This window comes from Podarcis tiliguerta, assembly GCF_965153285.1.
Source record: "Podarcis tiliguerta genome assembly, chromosome: 10".
In the NCBI taxonomy this organism is placed as follows: Eukaryota; Metazoa; Chordata; class Lepidosauria; order Squamata; family Lacertidae; genus Podarcis; species Podarcis tiliguerta.
Window position 1 is genome coordinate 20919270 of NC_139543.1, and position 19996 is coordinate 20939265.

Consider the following 19996-nt stretch of genomic DNA (forward strand, 5'->3'; position numbering starts at 1 on the left):
CTAAGTCTCCTCCTTCTCTGGGTCCTCCTCAAGCAATCTGAGGCTCCTTTGTCTTGGCCGTCTTGCCTGCTTCATACCTCTCCAGTTCTGGGAGACCAGGGAGGGGGAGAGCTGGTCACAGCGGGAGACTCCCTGGCTTCTTCAGCATCCTGCTTCATCTGTCACGGACTCTTCCTGCTCACTAAACCATGTTACCTGTTCAGCTTCTGACACCACCTCCTCCCCCTCTGACCACTCATCGTTGTCCCACCAACAATCCCCAAGCTCTAAGCCTTCTTCCCTTGCGGGTTCCCCAGCTGGTTCCTTTCACCACTCCTCTGCATCCAGCCAGTCCATGACACACTGTCAAAAATAAGAGAGAGATTACCACCATTAAGTTCTTGAGAAAAGGCAGGCAATGTGGCCTTGGTACATTCTGTGCTTCCATATACAGATGACTGTGTTTCTCTTGGGAGAGGCATGAGCAAGTATTGTAAACAGAAGATCCTTGCATAGAGGGCTACCACTGAAATTCCTAAAGGAGAGCTGTGGTAATCCATTTTGCAGATATGAGTATTTCAGGTATAGGGAACTTTCCTTTGTTCATAATAGGCCATAGATCTTTGTATCCATAAACTGAAAACATATTAGGTAATTTTGGTCTGTTTTCTAAAAAAAGTAAATGTGTCATGGCATTTACTTAAATACAATGCATTTTGAACTTTCTAAAACTATTCTGACTTTATCAGATACATCTGACTGGGATTCTACCAGTAATTCATTGAGGACTGTTCCTTCTGCTAAACCGTTTAGCTCTCTGATGCAAGATGATGCATCTCCACTACAATTAACTAAAAATGATTCTGCAAGCAATACCGGTGTTGCTGGGAGAGCAGAAGAGTTATCTGATGTTCGAACAAGAATTGCTTCAAAAGGTAGTTGGTTTCATTCTTCGCAATATTAAGATCTGCTTATATACCAAAGAGTAGAGAAAATGCCTTACAATTCTATTCACAACTCATTTGATATTTAGTGGGCCCACTTAACAGAGTTGTGGATTGCAAGGTTTGAAACTGGGTTAGTTGTTTTAGTTAGTTCTGGTTCTAATCTATGTTGAAGAATTAATTTTAGTGTGAGTTGGTATTTGGAGGGACGTCCTAACCACATTTTCCTCCCATTTTTTGGATTACTGCTGGAAATACTCTGTCAGTTCTGAGTGCCCTGGAATGTTATTTAATTACTTGCATTGGAAGTCTGAATACTTTTCAGTTTAGTATAGCTAACTTGTTAGGTTTTTTTATTAAAAAAAACCACCAACCATCAGAAGTGGTTATACTATCTGGGTTTTCTGTGGAGTACAGTGAAACATAGAAATTATAATAGTTAACACACATTTTCATGTAATATTTTGCAGATCAATGTAATGAACAAAAAGGCATGAAAGAATTAGAAAAAGATGAGAACAAGGTAATTATTTGAAAACAGTACACAAATACAAATGAAAACATTTGAATATTGAAACTGAATATTGTTTCTTATGTGACTGCAATATGCAATAATCCTTAAGATTATTATTTTTTAGTTTTTCAGTGATTTTGAAGGTAAATTGATGAATTTGATACCTTCATCATCTCTGCTTCCAAACTCTGTTTTTTTCCTACTTGTTCATTTCCAACCAGATTTCTCATCAGTGCCCATTCTCTATTTCTAGAACTGTATTGTGTTTATTTGAATGGGAACTCCCTTAAGGCTCTTGGTTTCTGTGGTCTCAACACATTTATAGATCCTTTCCTCTATGAATGAATAAATGAAAGAGGTAGGGGAAATACAATTATTTTTGAAAATATGGACTGCTGCATGTCAAATGTTGGGCAAAGGAAAGAATTAAAAGCTATGCCACTGATAGAAAAGTGTATTTAGAAAGACTTTTAGCAGCAAAATGGCAATTACTGAGGAATTCAAAATAATGGGCAGACCTTTGCCGTAGTCTAGCAAATCAATGTTTGTATCATTCTTTCACATGGAATTACTTGGGCATATTACTTCTTGGGGTCGCTGAAAACCACAGCCCCACCAAGAGAGATTCCCCAGCCTACATTTTACCACAGAAGCACTTAAACATACAGTGTCAAAATTTCTCCTGTAATATTCAAGTATCTTGTAGTTTCGCAAGGCAGGAAGATAAGTATTCAGAATAAATACTGAGCACCCTCCAGTGGTAGCAAGAAAAAAAATACAGCTCCAATGAATTTCAGTACCCCTTCCTCCTTTGGGAGCCAGATCCAAAAATGGAGATGTCTCAACCTTCTGTGGACTGTCTTCGGATCATAACGGTTCTTATTTGTTGTTTGCCTTTCTATCCTTCCCTTTGTTGACCATGTGGGAAGTCATTCGATTCTGTGGTTTGTCTGGTTCCCTTCGCCCGCTGTTCTGCCCGACACTTGGTTCTTCTCCCGATCATTCCCATGTCTTTTCTAGGGTCTGCTTCTTCCTGTCTTCAGTGTTTCATCCACTTGTTCATTTCCTCCTTGTGTTCTCCCCTTGTTTGAGGTTTTTGTATCATTGTTTCCTTAAGGTTTCTCCATGGGTGGGGATAGATGCTTGTTTCACGTGAGTGTTGACAGAGCTGAGCACAGTGTCTTAAAAACTGAACTTTGTCCGAGTTCAGCCATTGCCTCATAATGGGAAAGGCTCTTCAAAAGTCTTGTTTTTCCCATAAACATAGATCGGATCGTTCCCATTACCTGTCTGCTTCTTCGGAAGCTGCACCAGCCCTTCAGCCACAACTAATGCAGTCATTGTTTTCCCATTGTTTTGCAAGTGGCTATGTGTGGCTTGCACAGATTCCCTGTGATAACCACCAATGCCAGTCCATGCAAGTGGTGACAATTACTGAAGTGGGAAGTGTAACAATGGTGTGAGGCCTCAGGTAGCTTGGGAAGAAGTTGTGACCTGTTGAGTATTCCTATATATCTGAATACATTAGATTTGCTGAGTTCTAATGGTTTTGAGAGCCGTGAATTCTCAAAAGATTCACAGCTCTTCTCCAGCTTCCTCAGCTATTCTTGCTACACAATAATTGAAAATCTGCACAGGGAATACTTAATATTAGTACTTGGATTTTTTATTTTACTTTATAAATCTGTCCAAAGTGATGAGTTTAGTAAATTACACACACATGTACGAAAGGAAGAAAAATGTTTCATTTATTATGATGCTGCAGTCCCAACATTTTTGTTAAAAAAAAAAGGCCAACATTGAATTCCTTCTTATAATATTTGTAGCATAATTATTGGTTATCATTTGCTAATTCTTCTTTGTCCATACTTGCTTGCATAAGGATATAAATATAATAGGCACATCCAACTCTATAGAGAAACCACCACCTGAAAATCAGACTGACAAGGCAGAAATTGCACATAGTTGTGATGAAAAGAAAACGGAAGCAGCTGTTTACAATGCAGAATCAAACAATAAATACAATCATTTGTATTCAACACTCTGGGAAGAAAGATATGAAAGAATGTGGGTTGCAAGTGAGAAAAGGGAAGTCAAAACACATTTTAAGAGCATTACAGCAGAACTAAAGCAGATGTTCGGTGAAGTTAATGGAAATGAGAAAATATGCAATACTACTGAGGAAGGAATATCGCAAGATGGCTTCAGTGGTGTATTAGAGGGTACGAAAGAATCACCATCACCTCATCTGTCTAAAGGTACCATTGGTATACATGGGAAGAGTGATGGAGAGTCAAACTCTGTGATCACAGAAATGGAATTCAGTACTGAAAACACAATTTTATATCCCCAAAATTCCATTTCTCAGAAGCCTCTTTTTAAACCGTGTAAGAATGAAAATCAGAATATTGAGCAGCATTGGAACACATATGATGAGGCATTGTCCAATAATACAGGAGGTACAAACGTGGATCTAGGTGAAGAAAGGAGTGACAATACAATTGAACACTTGGAAAGAAATAAGAGTGGAAAGACTTCAGCTCCAATAACAAGTCCCAATTATTCACCATTGCATACTTGCAAAGACAGTGTTTCAGATGCAACTTTTAAGACTGCAGGTATCAAACAACCGATCATGACGGACGATTCAAACTTACATTTTGATGTAGCAAATGAAACAAGTAGAAAAACGCTACATAGTTTTAAGGCTGTTGTAAGCAGTTGTAAAGATACCAATACGGAGATTGGAAATAAAGCGAGAAACTCTGAACAAAGCTTCCGTCAAGCATCAAAAAAAGAACTGGATAACGAATTGGAACGTGATGTCGCAAGGTTTAAAAATGAGGTAGGAATGCTGCAGATAGTGTTCCTGGCTTTGGAGAACGAAAAAGCCCAACTGCAAAAAGAGGTAGAGGTGTACCTGCTGCTTTTCATTCTTTGATCTTTCTTGCACTTCAACCATCCTGTTCATTTTAGCTCTTCAGCATTTATCGGAAAGCCCTCTTTTTAAGCTTCACACAATTATTCTTAAGCGGATCACGAAGGAAGAGATACATGCTTTCATTCCATTAGACGATGATTTTAACAATTAATTCACCAATTTGTTTTTATCATGTATTTTTTGTTTTTGTTTTTTTGTATTTCTATGCTGTGAACCACCTTGAGATCTACGAATCAAGGGCACTTTACAAATTTAATACATAAATGAATAAATTTAATAGTTGACTATACTAACATGAAAAGGCTGTAAATAGGTGCAATGGCCTAACAAATTCACTGCACCCATTTTAAGCAGGGTAAGAATTTGGGCCAAAATGTGAAAGTGGCTTCTGAACAGGGTATTGATCAATATTTCCATTTACTGTCATTCTTGCTTGGCACTCTTCACTTTTGCTGTGTGAAATGTTACTCTTGTAAGATTCATTTTCCTCATTTATAGTATTGTTGGTCACTTTTCTAAATAATATTTTATCTGCTTTCACTTAAATATTGTGTGTTTTTTCTGTTACTAATACATGTATTCTTTCATTACTACCTGTTATGCAATACAAATTCTTATTAACTTGCAAGCTTAGTAGTGTTTTCTTTTCAAGGGTGAAATGGTTGTTTTCCTTGAGTGTTGAGCAAAAAAAAGAAAGAACAATTTAAAATTATTGGCTTTCTACTTGCATTCTCACAAATATATTGACTTGTTTGTTTTAGGTTGAAGAGGAAAAAAGAAAGCAGAAATGGGAGGAAGTGGAGGTCGTTGGAAAAAAAGAAACTGCAAATGTTGGGAAAAAACTGGCTATGAATATTGAACAAAGGGATCTAAAGCCCTCAGAAAATGAAGGTGAAATGATGGAAGAAAGTCAATTAATGAGCAAAATTTCCTCAGACAGAAAGGGATTACTTACAGTAACTTTTAAGAAGTGAGTATGAATAATAATGTGCACATCTGTACTCATATGAATGTACTGAATGAGTTTGCACAAGGAGATAAGTAACTATACAACCATCTGATGTAGACTATATTTACATCTCCTTCCTGGACATGTGAGAGCATAGTTCATCATTTTGAACTGAAATAGTCATACTGTTAGTAGCATTTAGTTCTAATATTCCTCAAAGAGTCCCAAAATCATCTGCCAATAATTTTTCCATCTTTAAGTATGTTATGGATTCATTTTTGTCACTGTGTATATATATATATTTGTTTTGCTACAGGTTCATTTGTTTTAACCCAGTGCATATTATTTAAGGTAGTGTGGGTTACAATATTTTGCTGTAGCTTCTTAAATACTGTATTTTTTCTGCATTTGAGGGAAAATCCTATTGCCAAGGTGAAGGATGTAGAAAAAAGTGAAAATAAAAAATGGATTTCAAAGCAGAAAACCAGTCAGGAGATTATTGAAAATCTACATGAACTTCATGATGACAGCAGTTTAAGTGAAGCATCTTTGGAAGAAGAGAGGTACTAAAAGCCATAATGTTGTTTGTTTACAGGGGTCAGCAAACGTTTTCAGCAGGGGGCCGGTCCACTGTCCCTCGGACCTTGTGGGGGGTCGGACTATATTTGGGTGGGGGGGAGAACGAATTCCTATGCCCCACAAATAACCCAGAGATGCATTTTAAATCAAAGGACACATTCTACTCATGTAAAAACACGCTGATTCCTGGTCCATCCGTGGGCCGGATTGAGAAGGCGATTGGGCTGGATCCAGCCCCCGGGCCTTAGTTTACTTACCTATGGTTTAGAACATTAGAATCATAGAATTGTAGAGGGTCATCTAGTCCAACCCCCTGCAATCCAGGATATCAACGTGGGACATGAACCCACAACTCTGAAATCAAGAGTATTAAGCTCTACAGACCGAGCTTATCCCACCATTGAATGCATGTTACTTGTTTGGTGGGTATAAAAAACTCTGTTATTTGGAATAATGGCAGTAATATATTTAGCCAAGTATTGTATCTCTAGATTTGCCAGAGCCTTCCAAGTTCTCCTGAAGAAGCCTTTGCAATTAGGTGTTCATGCTGCCATTTTGCATTTGGTTTAATTTTGAATTTGCCAGGGCTGTGTATCAGTTCTCTGTGTACCCTGAATTATCAGGTGATTCACGATCTGTTCTTATATTTTTGAATCTGTGCCGCTAACAAAGTGTCTCAAAGCCTCACAGAGACTCCATAAGATTCCAAGTGTCTCTGTAGTCTCAACTCAAACGTCTCATTATTTCAGGAAGCTGACTCAGGAAATAACCAGAGCTTAAGAGGTGTGGGGATCATTTGTTTAGACCAGTATTCAACAAACTTGGGTACCAGCAGTTGTTGGACTACAATTCCCATCATCCCTAACCACTGTTCCTGTTAGCTAGGGATAATGGGATTTGTAGTCCAACAACAGCAGGGGCCCCAGGTTTGAGAAACACTGGTTTAGACACACAGGTCTAACTTTTAATCAAAGTTAATTATTTCCCGAAAGGGACGCGGGTGGTGCTGTGGGTTAAACCACATAGCCTAGGACTTGCTGATCAGAAGGTCAGCGGTTCAAATCCCTGCGACGGGGTGAGCTCCTATTGCTTGATCCCTGCTCCTGCCAACCTAGCAGTTCAAAAGCGCATCAAAGTGCAAGTAGATAAATAGGTACCGCTCCGGCGGGAAGGTAAACGGCGTTTCCATGCACTACTCTGGTTCGCCAGAAGCGGCTTAGTCATGCTGGCTACATGAACTGTACACTGTCTCCCTCGGCCAGTAAAGCGAGATGAGCGCCGCAACCCCAGAGTTGGCCACGACTGGACCTAATGGTCAGGGGTCCCTTTACCTTTACCTAATTATTTCCCAGGGCACTCCAATCACAGTGATCTGTTGTGGGACAATTAAAAGCTGTGTTTTTAATGTGGCTCTATGTCTGTCCCTATGCAAGTCAATAGGGACACCTAAGTTGTATCTCCACAAACTCAGGGAGGGGGTGTCTAGCAGCCTCCTCCCCTTTTTACCACTACTACCCTGAACCATTAGAGTAGCAGGATCATTGTGTGTAAGAGGGTGACATTTACTCTACCCTAAGTTCTTGGAGTTCCATACTCACACCTTGCCCCTATGCTTCCTATTGTACCCACCAAAAAACAGTCAAGGGGATGACCATGTCTGCAAACTGTATCTGGTTCTGATAGAAAAATGAAAAAGTTACATACTTTCAATTAAAACATCAAACTTTAAAACATCAGACTTTAAAAGTGCCTTGCACGCACCTTCACACTGGGTTTATATGCCTAAAATTTGACAGGCTTCTGCACTTTGTTGGGGCTGCTACAGGGGCTGCTAATTTCATCCACTTAAGTTAAAATATATGTACTGTTTTTAGATTCCCCATTATAGTGAATGATGGGGAAACAGTTTACCGTATTTTTCGCTCTATAACACGCACCCAACCATAACACGCATGTAGTTTTTAGAGGAGGAAAACAAGAAAAAAAATATTCTAAACGAAACAGTGGATGTATGATTTTTGTGGTTCATGCTGTGGCCACAGACATGTGATCTGACAGTGAGTTTGGAGTAGCCCAGTGCAAAAATCCTGAGGATCCATGTGGATCCGTGCTTTGTAACCACGTTTTAAGTGGGGAGGGAAGGAAAAGCACTCAAGGGACAAGGAGCACGCGTGGGGTGGGTGGAGAAGGATGCTGCTAATAATGAAGAAGAGGGGTATAAGCGGAGAAGGCTCCTCTCCTCTCCCACTTTGCTCCTTTAAAGCAAGCAGGCTCTGCTTTTCTCCCTCCTCCCCACTCATCCCCGGCTTAGCGAGCTGAAAAACTTTGTTGCTGTTTAGCGAGCTGAGTGGGGAGGAGAGAGGGACACAGAGCCTGCTTGCTTTAAAGGAACCAACTGGAACTGCTCATTTAAAGAAGCAGGCTCTCTGTCCCTCTCTCCTCCCCACTCAGCGGCTCTTCTCCCGCTTTGCTGTTTCAAAGCGACCCACGGAGGAGGGAAGGAAGGGGAACCATGGATCCTCTGCTCACGACTGCAGCAGATCCCCCCCGCCACCCATAGGCATTCCCTCCATAACACGCACAGACATTTCCCCTTACTTTCTAGGAGGAAAAAAGTGAGTGTTATGGTGCAAAAAATACGGTAGTTTTTAACAGATCTAATGTAGTTCCAGATAAAGAGCCTAATTAGAAACACACAAAGTGGCTCCAAAACAGACTGAGCTGCTGCCCAAAGATACAGATACAAAATTTGTGTACATTTTTAAAGTTAAAAGTAGTTTACTTGCAATACTTTCATACTGAAAAGTGTTATGTTTGTTTTCTAGACATCAAGCCCGAAATGTGAATGAAACAAAAAAGGTACTGTAAAATAGGCTGTCTAAATTTTACCTTAACTTGTAAACATTTGTACAGAACTATAAGTGGCAAGGGTATTTTCACCAATTTTTGAGGAAGAAAGAGTGGCCACACTCATGACATGCTGATCCGAGGTTTAGGATAATGTGCAAAAGCAGGAATGAGTTATAGCAAGCCTTGGACATGCATATTCCCTGGATGTGTGAAGAGATGTCTGCGTGGAAACAATCTGCTCTTGGTGGTTGCTAGCAAAATAACTGTTGCAGTTAGACACTCATAATCTGTCATTTTCAGGAAGTCAGTTTAATGGTTCAGTCAGACCAATGGAACTTTTTATGACTTCTTTTAATACAGAACTGGATATGAGCTATAATAAAGTTGTGAATGAGGGGCAAATTATGCCAATATTCCGGTCATGGCTATATAGGACTGTTAAAGAAATTGGGAGAAAAGAAGTGTGGATACCAGCACCTGGAGAGTTAGAAATCAGCAGCACTATTAGGAAAGCTAAGAGCTGTTAAAAAGTTGTTAAGTAGGCAAGTTCTCAGCTAGCCTTCCGCCTAGGGAGAGCCAGCTAATGACAATATAGGTGTACCGCTATTATGCATTCAACTAAACAAGGCAAAATGCTTTGGCATAAAATCCAGAAACTGTTTGGAAGTGGGTGCGCTGACAGAGAATGTGGCACAGGCGCATCATGTGGTGCCCTCCATGTGTTATTAGACTACAACTCCCATCAGCCTCAGACAGCATAGCAAATGGTCAGTTTCAGTGGGAGTTATAATCCAATATTTGGAAGGCACCATGTTGGCTACCCTTAATATAGCGCAAATATGGGTTTGTGTAACAAGTTAAACCCTGGTTTGCTTGCATATTGGACATCAGACCGTTGTTTAGGACCAACTGTAGAACTGTTCACATGTAGACAAGAGGGGAGGATCATGGCACCATACTTCTCAAGTGTTTTGTAGTGAAATAACCAGCATGTGAACTGATCTTGGTTTGATTTGACTGAATTGTGCTGAACTGAGCTATTGCTGTATTCTTGAAACACTATTTATGGCCTAATAGTTAAAAAGAAATGGGTTGATTTGTTATGATGTTTTACTCTATTTGATTATGTATTTATTACTTATAGATCTATAGAGCAATGGGAGTTGCCAATGATTTTGATGACTTAACTCCGTCTTCAGATACCCCTACAGACGATATTGAGTTACCTACTTCATTCTATAGAGAAGCTATGATGTTGATAGAAAAACTTAGTTTGGATAGTAAAGGTAAGCACAGTGCTGTTGTTACCTATAATATTCAGAACAAAATAAATTTAACACCCAACAGTATCAACCTGCTTGCACAACTTTTGCTCTTGTAAACAACACTTCCTCTCCCTCTATTTTACCCTGTATGCCCCTAAAATCTAATTGGCAGGGTAAGGGTGGGGCCATCTGAATATGTTTGTATGTCTTCCTCTGGGTGATTTGCAGTAGATCAACAAGGATTTTTAACTCCTAGCAATAGCAGCAGCAACAAAGCAACCACTCATCAGGGAATTTGGACCAAACAACTAGCAGTATGTTGATGACATTCAGCTCTGTCTCTCCCTTCTATAAGTATTAGAAGAGGCTGTGCAGGTCCTGAATTACTGCCTGGAGACAGTAATGTGGATCAATAAGTTCAACCTTAATCCAAACAAGACTGTGGTCCTGTGGGTGGGTAATTCCCTTGTCTGAGATCTGGTGGAACAGCTTGTTCTGGACAAGGCTGCACTCCCCTTGAAGGAGCAGGTTTATAATCTGGGAGTGTTCCTATAGCCATCATTGTCACTTGAGGCCCAGATTCTTGGAAGTGCAAGTGCATTTACAATGCATGTGCAGCGCAGCCCTCAACACTGCGGTGAATTCGGAACCCTAAACTTACCAGGAATTCCTTGTGTGAATCGCACCTCCAGAGTACAATCAATATGTGTGTTTTTTCCAAGCACGTTTTTCCTGGGTATTGATATAAAGCTATACCTCACTCATTTTTTCTTGTTGCTATGAATTAAAATTTTGAACCAGTAAGTTAATACTACACTGTTTCCCCCACAGCAGATTCTGTGAGTCTCCTGAAAATTCAAAATATATGTCATGAATATGAAAGTTTAATTGAACGTGAAAGAGCATGTTCTATTCATCTTCGAGGAAAAGTAAAAAAAATTGAGGATGAGAAAAAAGAGCAACAGAGAATGCTGGAAGAAATAACAGAAATGAAATCTACACTGGATCATAAAAAAGTTGAATGGGAAAGTACTATCAGCAGTCTCAAGTAAGCTGTCATAAGAAATTTCAATTCTGATAATCTAAAAAAATTAAAAAATGGAATCAGTTTTATTAAATACTTCTGCTGTAAAAAGTTGGAGACTTCCTAGGATGGAGTCAGCATTGTTAAGCTAAGGTTTGATTAGAGTAGTCTGTTCTTAAAGTAGAACAACATACAGAAATGGCATCACTTGATGTCTGCACATTGTCACATTTCCACAGGGACCTATGTGCTTAAGTCCAAAATGTGTAGGCCGAATGTTGCTATCAGTGTGCATATGTTTTATTACTTAGCTTTTGTTTTAGGGCTGTAAACAAACTTAATAAAAATAAAAATACTACAAAGTTCACTGTGCAAACACGATAGTCTAATGAACAGGTGGCTGGAGCAGGGCAAACAAGCACAGCTCCCTCATGCACATAGCCTCAAACATCTCTTATAGAGGTATTTTAACCTAACATTAAATGCCTGCCTCTGTATTCATACACGTCTTTCAAAATGGTTATTTGCCAGATTTTCTTTGAAACAAGAAGAAGAAAAGAGGACAAGTGCTGAAAGGTTGTACGAGGAAAACCAAGAACAGTTAAGGAAGAAAGAGGAGCAGTACTATAAGCAAACAGAAGAAAAACAACAACTTGAATTAATGCTGAGAAGTCTGGAAATGGAATTTAGAACACTGAAAAACCACTTGAAACAGGTTAGATTAATTTGGAAACATTGAACTGTGGAGTTGGAAAGACCGAAAGGGGTTTTAGTGCAAACCATTGCAATGCAGGAATCGCAGCTAAAGGCAATGGAGAAATAAAGTAAAAATGCCTATGAAAGTACTGAAAACTTTTTTAACAGCTTGGATTTGTAGTAAGCATTTGTCTGAGGCAACAAATTTAACTATTGTACTCTCATGTTATATTTGGTTGTTTACAAAGAATATGAACAGAAACCGTGGTTTTTTTTTTTTTGTGGTAGGAATTTCTTACTCATATTCCATTATCTCTGAGTCTAACAAAAATTGGTTTACAGGGTGATCCTAATTATGTTTACTCATGAGGAAGTCCCATTTATTTCAATAATATTTACTTTGGGCTAAATATAGTTAGAACTATTGTCTTAGAAACAGGCATTATTTCTGAACATTAAATTGGCCTGGGATCAGTGCTTGAAATACAGCTCACCATCACCACCAATCTTTTGTGATGCATCTCCTTAGCTCCTGTGTTAGAAAGCTCTAGAGATGACTTAATTTGCCTCCATACTTCTATTCAGGGACCTCCCATGTCTCCCTACCTTAAGCTACCTTACTGTGCTGGCTGGTATCAAACCATCTATCCTGTGATTCATTCATGCAGATCCCAGGCAAGATCTCACTTTAACTAGTTGCTTGCCTGCCTGTCCTTGCTCAGGGTTTTGTCAGCTGATTCCAGACACACACTCAGAATTCCGGCTACCTTAGAATCTAGGTACATTTTCTGGTCCAGGCAAGTGGGAACAGCTTTGCTAACTTGGGCTATGTCGGAATCCAAAATAACCCTGACTCCAGAAACAGCACATTATTGGACTCCTCCCTGTCTTTTCTTCCTTAATTCCTTGCTGCAATTTAACTCTGGGGCTGGCACACAGGAGGGGTGCTTTCTGTCTTGTTGGGGTGGAACTTGCAGGTCTAGAGGCAGATGGTGAACTTTTGTTGCTGAGGAAATGCATAGCCCTAGCCAGCTTCTTTGTGAAGATCTAGATTGGATAAAATCAGTGTACAGATTTCTGAAAGAAGTTATATAGAGCTGTAGGGGTGTTGAGAATACATTCCCATGCAAACCCATGTGAATATTATTTTGTCCACAGTGGGAACACAGACTAGTACAGAGATGTTGCTGGCCAAAGGGATCTTGACTAATGAAAGAAATAATTCACTGTGCATCACTGATAAGCTGTAGCAGATGATCCTGTTTTGGGAAGGTTTTCTGTTTGGTGAGCCCAGCATAGGAGGGAGGGCTGAACAGAGATTGTCTCTCCCTTTCTGGAGAACTAGTGAGTGCAAAAAAATGAAGATTTTTCAGATCTATGCTTTGTTTTGCAACAGGTGCCAATAAATAATGCTCATGAGAAAGTAGACCTAGTTATTCTATTTCAGCAACAGGGACTGTGTCTTATGAGGACCAATAAGAGACAGTGAAATTGGAAGTCAGGCAGGAGGTGTAGCTTATGGGTCCACTTCATGAGCATTATGGACCCCTTTACTCCCCCATTTCATAATTCAAGTGTTGACTGGAAAGCTGGCCAATTATTGTCAGTTGGCTACCCAAGTTGATTTTTCTCTTATTTGATTATGCTATTACTCCATTTAGCCAAGAACATTGACCTACCTTTTTAAAATGTCAAACTATTCCAGGTACTGAGCAAAGTAGGGATGGACTCCACATTCATGTCTTGGGTTAAGCTGATGTATTCTAAACCTACTGTCTCAATATATGTAAACAAAGTTCCACTAGAAACCTTTAGGTTAAAAAGAGTGCTTGATAGGACTGCCCAATCTCTCCCTTATTACTTAATCTATTTATCGAACTCTTGGGTGAAATCATCCAACCAAAATTTAGGAGTAAGTATCTAAAATTAATTTTCTATGCAGAAGTATTGCAATGATTGCCAACCATTTTGGGACTTAGGGGGACATTTGTGATTTTGAGAAGATGCTGAAGGGACCAGTCAGAAAATGGCCTAATACTAAATTGCTGCCATTTCCAAAAGAGCAGAAAAGGAACATAAAATGTTTCAAGTGTGGGAAAATCTGTTTGTTTTATTTTAAATAGAAATGCAGAATCTTTAACCAGGTGGCCTATGTGCCAGCTTACTCATACTGATGGTGGGTAGTTCAAAACCGCTCCTCACCCTTCTTCTGATTTAAAAAGAATCACCTTGGACTGGACAACCCTTTAAATAGGAGACACTTTCAAATAGAGAACTGTCCACTTTAAATAAGAGACATGTATAAGCGGTGTACATGTCTACTTAGAAATAACTGAGAAATACATTTTGAATAAGGTTTACCCTCTGGTAGGTGTGCATTCGTCAAAGAGAGTGTAAGCTGAGCAGTCAGTGTACACAACAACCAGCCCATGGTCAAAATTCTAAATAGTATATGCAGTCTTGCTGCTTTAGCTTCTGTTAAAGGCATGAATGAAAAAACGTGACTTTGAAAGATCCAGAAAGGCTGCCTAAGGCCTATTTTATGACAATGTTTGATCTCCTAAATATCAACCTGATAGAATACCAAATACCAACCTGATAGATATAAATATTAAATCCCCTAATTTACGTAAAAGTAATAACTGATAATCAGCAAGCATGTTTTGCTTAATTAGATCTTACTATTTCTGTTGCATTTAGCTTAAATGTTTTAGGGAGCAAAAGGAAAATAGACTTTAAAAAAGTTTAGTGACCTCATAATTAACTAGATAGGCCAAGTGTTTTGTGATGTCAGCTGAAGCTCAGAAGGAGAAATGGCTATGTCAGTTCTGTAATAGACAGCTTTACAGTGCTCATCCATATTTTAATGTTTACACTGTTTAAAACAGTATGCATTCTCCTCGTTTGAGTTCAGTTTTAAAGATTTTTGCCCCTTTCCGTTTCCTTTTGATACTGAAGAAGCAGCATACTTAAGGACTTTTTTGTTATTCCTTATTTGCTTGATACCTTGAGTCTGAATTTCCTTTCACAAATAGTTTCATGCTTCTAGGTGGTATGTTAAACTGAACAAAATGTTTTAGTAGAGTGAGAAAATGCAAAATACTTAGATGACATTGAAAATGTTTGGTCATCTGCCAAATCTGATTACTGAAAATTGGTCATTACCAGCATTCAGAATATGTAGAAGTATTTTTATCTGGTACCTATGAAGGCTGGGGTAAGCTACCAGCTGTATTCTGATTTTAATAGAATGAAGAAAATTGACCAACCTAATCAGGAATGGATTTCATCATTTCCTAGTTATCCTCGGGGCAACTCTAGCACTTACCTATTGGGCAGAAAATTTACATCTGGTAGATATCAAGGAAGCTTGATTCCTAGTCTTTCCTTTTCTATTCCTCCTGTGAGAGAAAGCATTTTAGAGAGGATCAATTCCTCATCAAATGCATTAGATTTGAGTTTCAAGGAAACGCCTCAGGCAATGCAAGAGCTTGTGAATGCTGTTCGACAAATGGTAAGCTTGTTCACAAATATGAGAAACTCAAAATTAATATGCAAGCTATAGGTTTTTTCATAGCTTACGTATTTTGAAAAAAAAGGTAACATGTACTTTCTGTTCTTACAACAATAGTATGTGCTTTGAACTCCTTTCTTATCAAATAAAAGAAGATACTTCAAAAAAATTAAACTAATACTCTTTCGAAAATAGGAGAAATTGAGAATTTCACCTTAATTTCTGTTCATCCCAGAAACAGAATAAATACCTGGAAAAGCAATTATTATGTATAACATTCAGTGCAGTGACTTCTGTTTTTACTAAAAGTTTTCACTTTTAGTGTATTTTTTAAGGACAGCTGTGTTCTGAATTCAAATGTGTGTGTTTTAAAAAATTGTATATTGTTATTTTAGATATCTTTAAATGCATTTTTGTAGATTGAAGAAGAACGCAATGAAGCCCAGCAACAGCTGTCACAAGAAAAGTCTGCCAGAGCTCTGCAAGAGGGTATTTTGAATACTCACCTCTGGAGACAGAAGGAATTAGAGGAAGAGTTGAAAAAAACAGCAGCTATACAGTCAGAGGTATCCATTTTATCAAATCCTTAAAAGTGTAAGAGAGTTAAGCACAAATATTTTTTCCCAAGACGCACTAGCACAGAACAGTTCCATAAACTTACGGGACAGTAAATTTTTGCTTTGAGTTTACTTTTACTACACCGGGATTTCTTGCAGCAAATTTCTAAAGTGTGAGTATGCATTCTTGCACTCATGGATATACCGTATTGGCCCGAATATAGGCCGCACCTTTAAAATTGGGAGGGAGGAGAGAGAAAATACCCGAATATAAGCCGCTCCATTCCTTGCTGCTCCTGGCTGCATACTGGGCAGTGCGGGGGAGCCACGCTGCATTGCTGACTGCCTTTCCCCTTCCTTGCTCTCTCCCTTCCTGGCCTTGGGGGAGAGGATGGGGGAGTATGCGTGGGACAGGCGCTGCTTTGCCACGCTCCTGGTTGTACACCGTAAGGTCGCAAATATAAGCCGCATTTTAACTTTTCACAGTCGGAATTTGGGGGGAAAGTAGGCTTATATTCAGGCCAATACGGTATGTCAAAGGGCTCACGATGTTCTAGTTATGGTTTCTTGGTACGTTTAAAGACCTTCATTTGTCACACTTTCATGTGGATTGTATTGTTTGTGCATAAGCTTTAGTTAAACATGATTAATATCTGTATCCAAGATATTTCCAGGTGTACAATAGGCGATGGGAATTGGGGGATAGGGAAGCAATTCAAAGGGGTTCAGGTTCCAGAGAGGTCTCTCCTGAACCAATGTGCAGATCAGATTATGGCCTGCTTCTGGAATTTGCACTCCACCAAATTCTTTTAGTCTTTTTTCTTCCTCTTTCTTTAACAAGCACTGCATAGGAAAAAAAACATGGACCTATAAGAGCAGCCATGTTTCTTTCCATATGCTGTTCTTGAAGGTGGCTGTTGTCACCAGTTCTTTCAAGGTAATTGCAGCCCCTTTTACATCTTGCATGGGAACAACTATGCTTCCTGTCTGTTCCAGCTGGTAGATATCAAAGATGTCAGCTGCCCTGTGGCTTCCTGTTTGTGGAATGCCCTCCCCAGGGAGGCTTGCCTGGTGCCATCATTACATATCTTTAGGAGCCAGGCAAAGGCATTTCTCTTCTTCCAGGCCTTTAGCTCTTTAAAGCTGGTGGGGGTATTTTTTTATTTTTTATTATGCTATTTATTTTTTGTGGTTTTATCCTGTAAACTGCCCTGTGATACTCAAATGAAGGGTGGTATATAAATCAAATAAATAAGTATATAAAGCCATGATAATGATGAGGAAAATGAAAGAATTTTGGAAGATTTTTAAATTAACTTTACCTTATGTTTATCAATCATTCAGATGACTGATAATCATGCCCAAGAAAAGGAACTGTTAAATAAAAATCGAGTGCTCGAAGATGAACTAACGGTGTTAAGATTAGAGCTGGAACACATAAGGGTCAAGCACCAGGAAGAAGAAACTAGATATTTGGAAGAAAATGAAGCTTTGAAAGAAAAAATAGAAGAACTTAAAAAGGAGCTGAAAGTAAATGAAGAAACTTTGACTCAAACAATTTTTCAGTACAATGGACAAATCAATTTGTCAAAAACAGAAGTTGCAATCCTAACATCCAAATTAGAACATTTTAAAGAAAATAAAGAAAGATTGGAGGGAGAACTTGACTCAGTTCGTTCCCGCTCGACTTCTGCTGCTCAGGAACTTGAACGATGCCAGATATTGAAAAATGATCTTGAACGAACACTGCAACGAGAGTGCGATGAATGGCTTCGCTTGAAAGAGAAACTGAACCATGATCTATGTCATCTACGAGAAACAAACAGTGGCATGTCTGAGCAATTAAGAAAAGCTGAAAGTAAAGCTAATAGTCTCGAACACGAACTTCATCAGGTAACACATAGTCTTAGAGAAAAAAGCATGCAATTAGAAAGCGTTCAAAGGGATTTAAATCAGGCACACTGTCTAGTGAAGGAACTTGAGAATACGCGGCAAGGTGACAAGGAGCAAATGAACAAATATGCGGTAAAACAGGAATCTATGCAGGAACGATTAGCGCAGCTCCAGAGTGAAAATCTTCTACTCCGGCAGCAATTTGAAGATTTTCAAAACAAGGGTATTATCAAAGAAAAAGTAGTGAGTGATGTTCAAGATCGATTCAATGATATTTTCAATAAACTCAGAGCTGATACTGAAAAACAAGTGCAGATGAAGGAAGAGGTAAATAAGGAATTAATTGCAAAATGCAATAATTTGAAGGAGGAAGTCTTGAAATATGAAGCAGAAAAAGCAGATAGAGAGGTAAGTGTGATATATTCAATCAGTGCATCTCTAAACATTGAAATACAAGTGATGCAATCATCTTAGCCACTAGCAAAAGTCTGATCATTAACAAATCTCTATTTGCACCTAGCAGTACTATGGTTTGATATAGAGAATTTTCTGCAATTGTCTTCTGAATGAGCCTTATCCTCAGATGTTAAAATTGCACACCATATAATACTGTGGAATATACTACAAAGGGGAACTGCATTTACAACCAGTTTGTATATTTAAAACACTTGGATAAGTCCCTTTTAAAATCTTTACATTCGGAATAAATAGGAATGAGTGCTAGCTAGAAGCAATCGGCACGTGCTGTCCCGAGTTTCAGTTGGTATTTAGTCTGAAACAAAATCTGTTGCCAGGTGCAAGAGTTTTGTATGAATCATGACTCGAGAACTAAAGCAGGGCTACTTCAGAGAGATTCAGGGCTTCTTGGCTTCAAAGCAGGATCTCGCTGAATCACCCTGAACTGAAGCAGGATCCTCTGAAGCACTTTGGGATACTTTGGAGATTTTATGAAACACTGCAGATGGTATTCTGCAAAAATTTCTCTACAAGCTATAGGCATTTAAATCACCTTTTCTTTTCTTAGGGTACAATAAGGCAACTTAAACAAGAACTTGCAGATTCTCTTAAAAAACAGTCCATGTCAGAAGCTTCACTGGAAGTTTCTACACGTTATCGTATTGACCTAGAAGAAGACAAGCAACATCTTCAAAAGGAGATAGACCGGATAAAATTCAAGGTATGATCAAAATAGTTTATTAAATGTTGACTAATATGTCTTCAGCCCATTATTCACTTTTTTAAATGCTCATTTTGAGGCAGAATAGTGGCATGTATGAATGGAGGTGGATTTAATTTCAACAATGTTTATACCTTTATATAACCAATCTCGCTTGAAATAGAGATTCAAAAGGGTTGCGCCATAGAAATGAAGGGACTAGATTTCATTTCATTCCATCTGGTGTTCTTTCCATGTAGGTATTTTAAAGCTGATCTGTATAGACAGGGGAGACATAGGGGAGCTGCAAACCTGTTGGTTCTCCTGGAGCTTCCAAGGGTGTCCTCTTGGCATATCTGTTAGAATTAGAGATTGGGGGCACCACTTAGTGACTTTGGTAGACCTGACATGCAGAATTAATAAATAATTGCTGCTAGTGGCTTCAGAGAAGAAAATACCTTCTTTCTCTCACTTCATAACACTTTGTTCTAGTTCTATAGTCAACTGGAAACATGAGTATCATATTGTTGTTGTTTAGTCGTTTAGTCGTGTCCGACTCTTCGTGACCCCATGGACCAGAGCACGTCAGGCACTCATATGCCTGTTGTCTTTGTCCATGGAGTTTTCTTGGCAGGGATACTGGAGTGGCTTGCCGGTTCCTGCTCCAGGTGGATCACGTTTGGTCAAAACTCCACTATGACCTGTCCATCTTGGGTGGCCCTGCACGGCATAGCTCATAGCTTCTCTGAGTTATTCAAGCCCCTTCACCATGGCAAGGCAGTGATCCATGAAGGGGGATAATCATATTACCAAGTCCCTTTAGCCAATCATGTTCTGTTGCGGTTTCTTTCTTTTTACAGTTGCAGGAGTCAGAAGAGCAACATCTTCAGTCTGAAAGACATATTCATGAATTTAGAAATACTTTGAGTGACAAGGAACAAAAATTACAAGATCTGGTGGTAGAGTTAACAGGAACAATTAATTCTAAAAAACAATTAGAAGACCATATACAGAGGTAAAACATATTGCCACTGTGTGCACATTGTATTTTAAGCATGCAATGAAATGAAGAGCTGCTGTGTATCAAATGATAATGTTATCATATAGCAGTGTTTACTGAATTGTATTTGTTGTG

The 19996-nt window shown here is 38.9% G+C and overlaps 1 protein-coding gene across 18 annotated transcripts in view; it reads left to right on the forward strand.

Annotated features, from left to right (window-relative positions):
• ANKRD26 (ankyrin repeat domain containing 26) overlaps window positions 1–19996 on the forward strand; it is a 52409-nt gene that overhangs the window by 18037 nt on the left and 14376 nt on the right. For 7 of the 18 annotated variants that reach the window (XR_014502033.1, XR_014502038.1, XR_014502041.1 and 4 more), the window contains 13 exons: window positions 729–914; window positions 1394–1446; window positions 3320–4345; window positions 5140–5348; window positions 5741–5890; window positions 8732–8765; window positions 9901–10042; window positions 10853–11069; window positions 11577–11760; window positions 15675–15821; window positions 17157–18113; window positions 18730–18882; window positions 19722–19876. Coding sequence is in view for 2 of the 18 variants with exons in the window: in XM_083399224.1 (XP_083255350.1) it covers window positions 729–914; window positions 1394–1446; window positions 3320–4345; window positions 5140–5348; window positions 5741–5890; window positions 8732–8765; window positions 9901–10042; window positions 10853–11069; window positions 11577–11760; window positions 15675–15821; window positions 17157–18113; window positions 18730–18882; window positions 19722–19876 (3613 nt within the window). In the remaining 16 variants the exon portion in view is untranslated. The remainder of the gene's footprint in view (window positions 1–728; window positions 915–1393; window positions 1447–3319; window positions 4346–5139; window positions 5349–5740; window positions 5891–8731; window positions 8766–9900; window positions 10043–10852; window positions 11070–11576; window positions 11761–15674; window positions 15822–17156; window positions 18114–18729; window positions 18883–19721; window positions 19877–19996) is intronic. The other 11 variants (XR_014502036.1, XR_014502040.1, XR_014502043.1 and 8 more) reach the window with 4 other exon arrangements.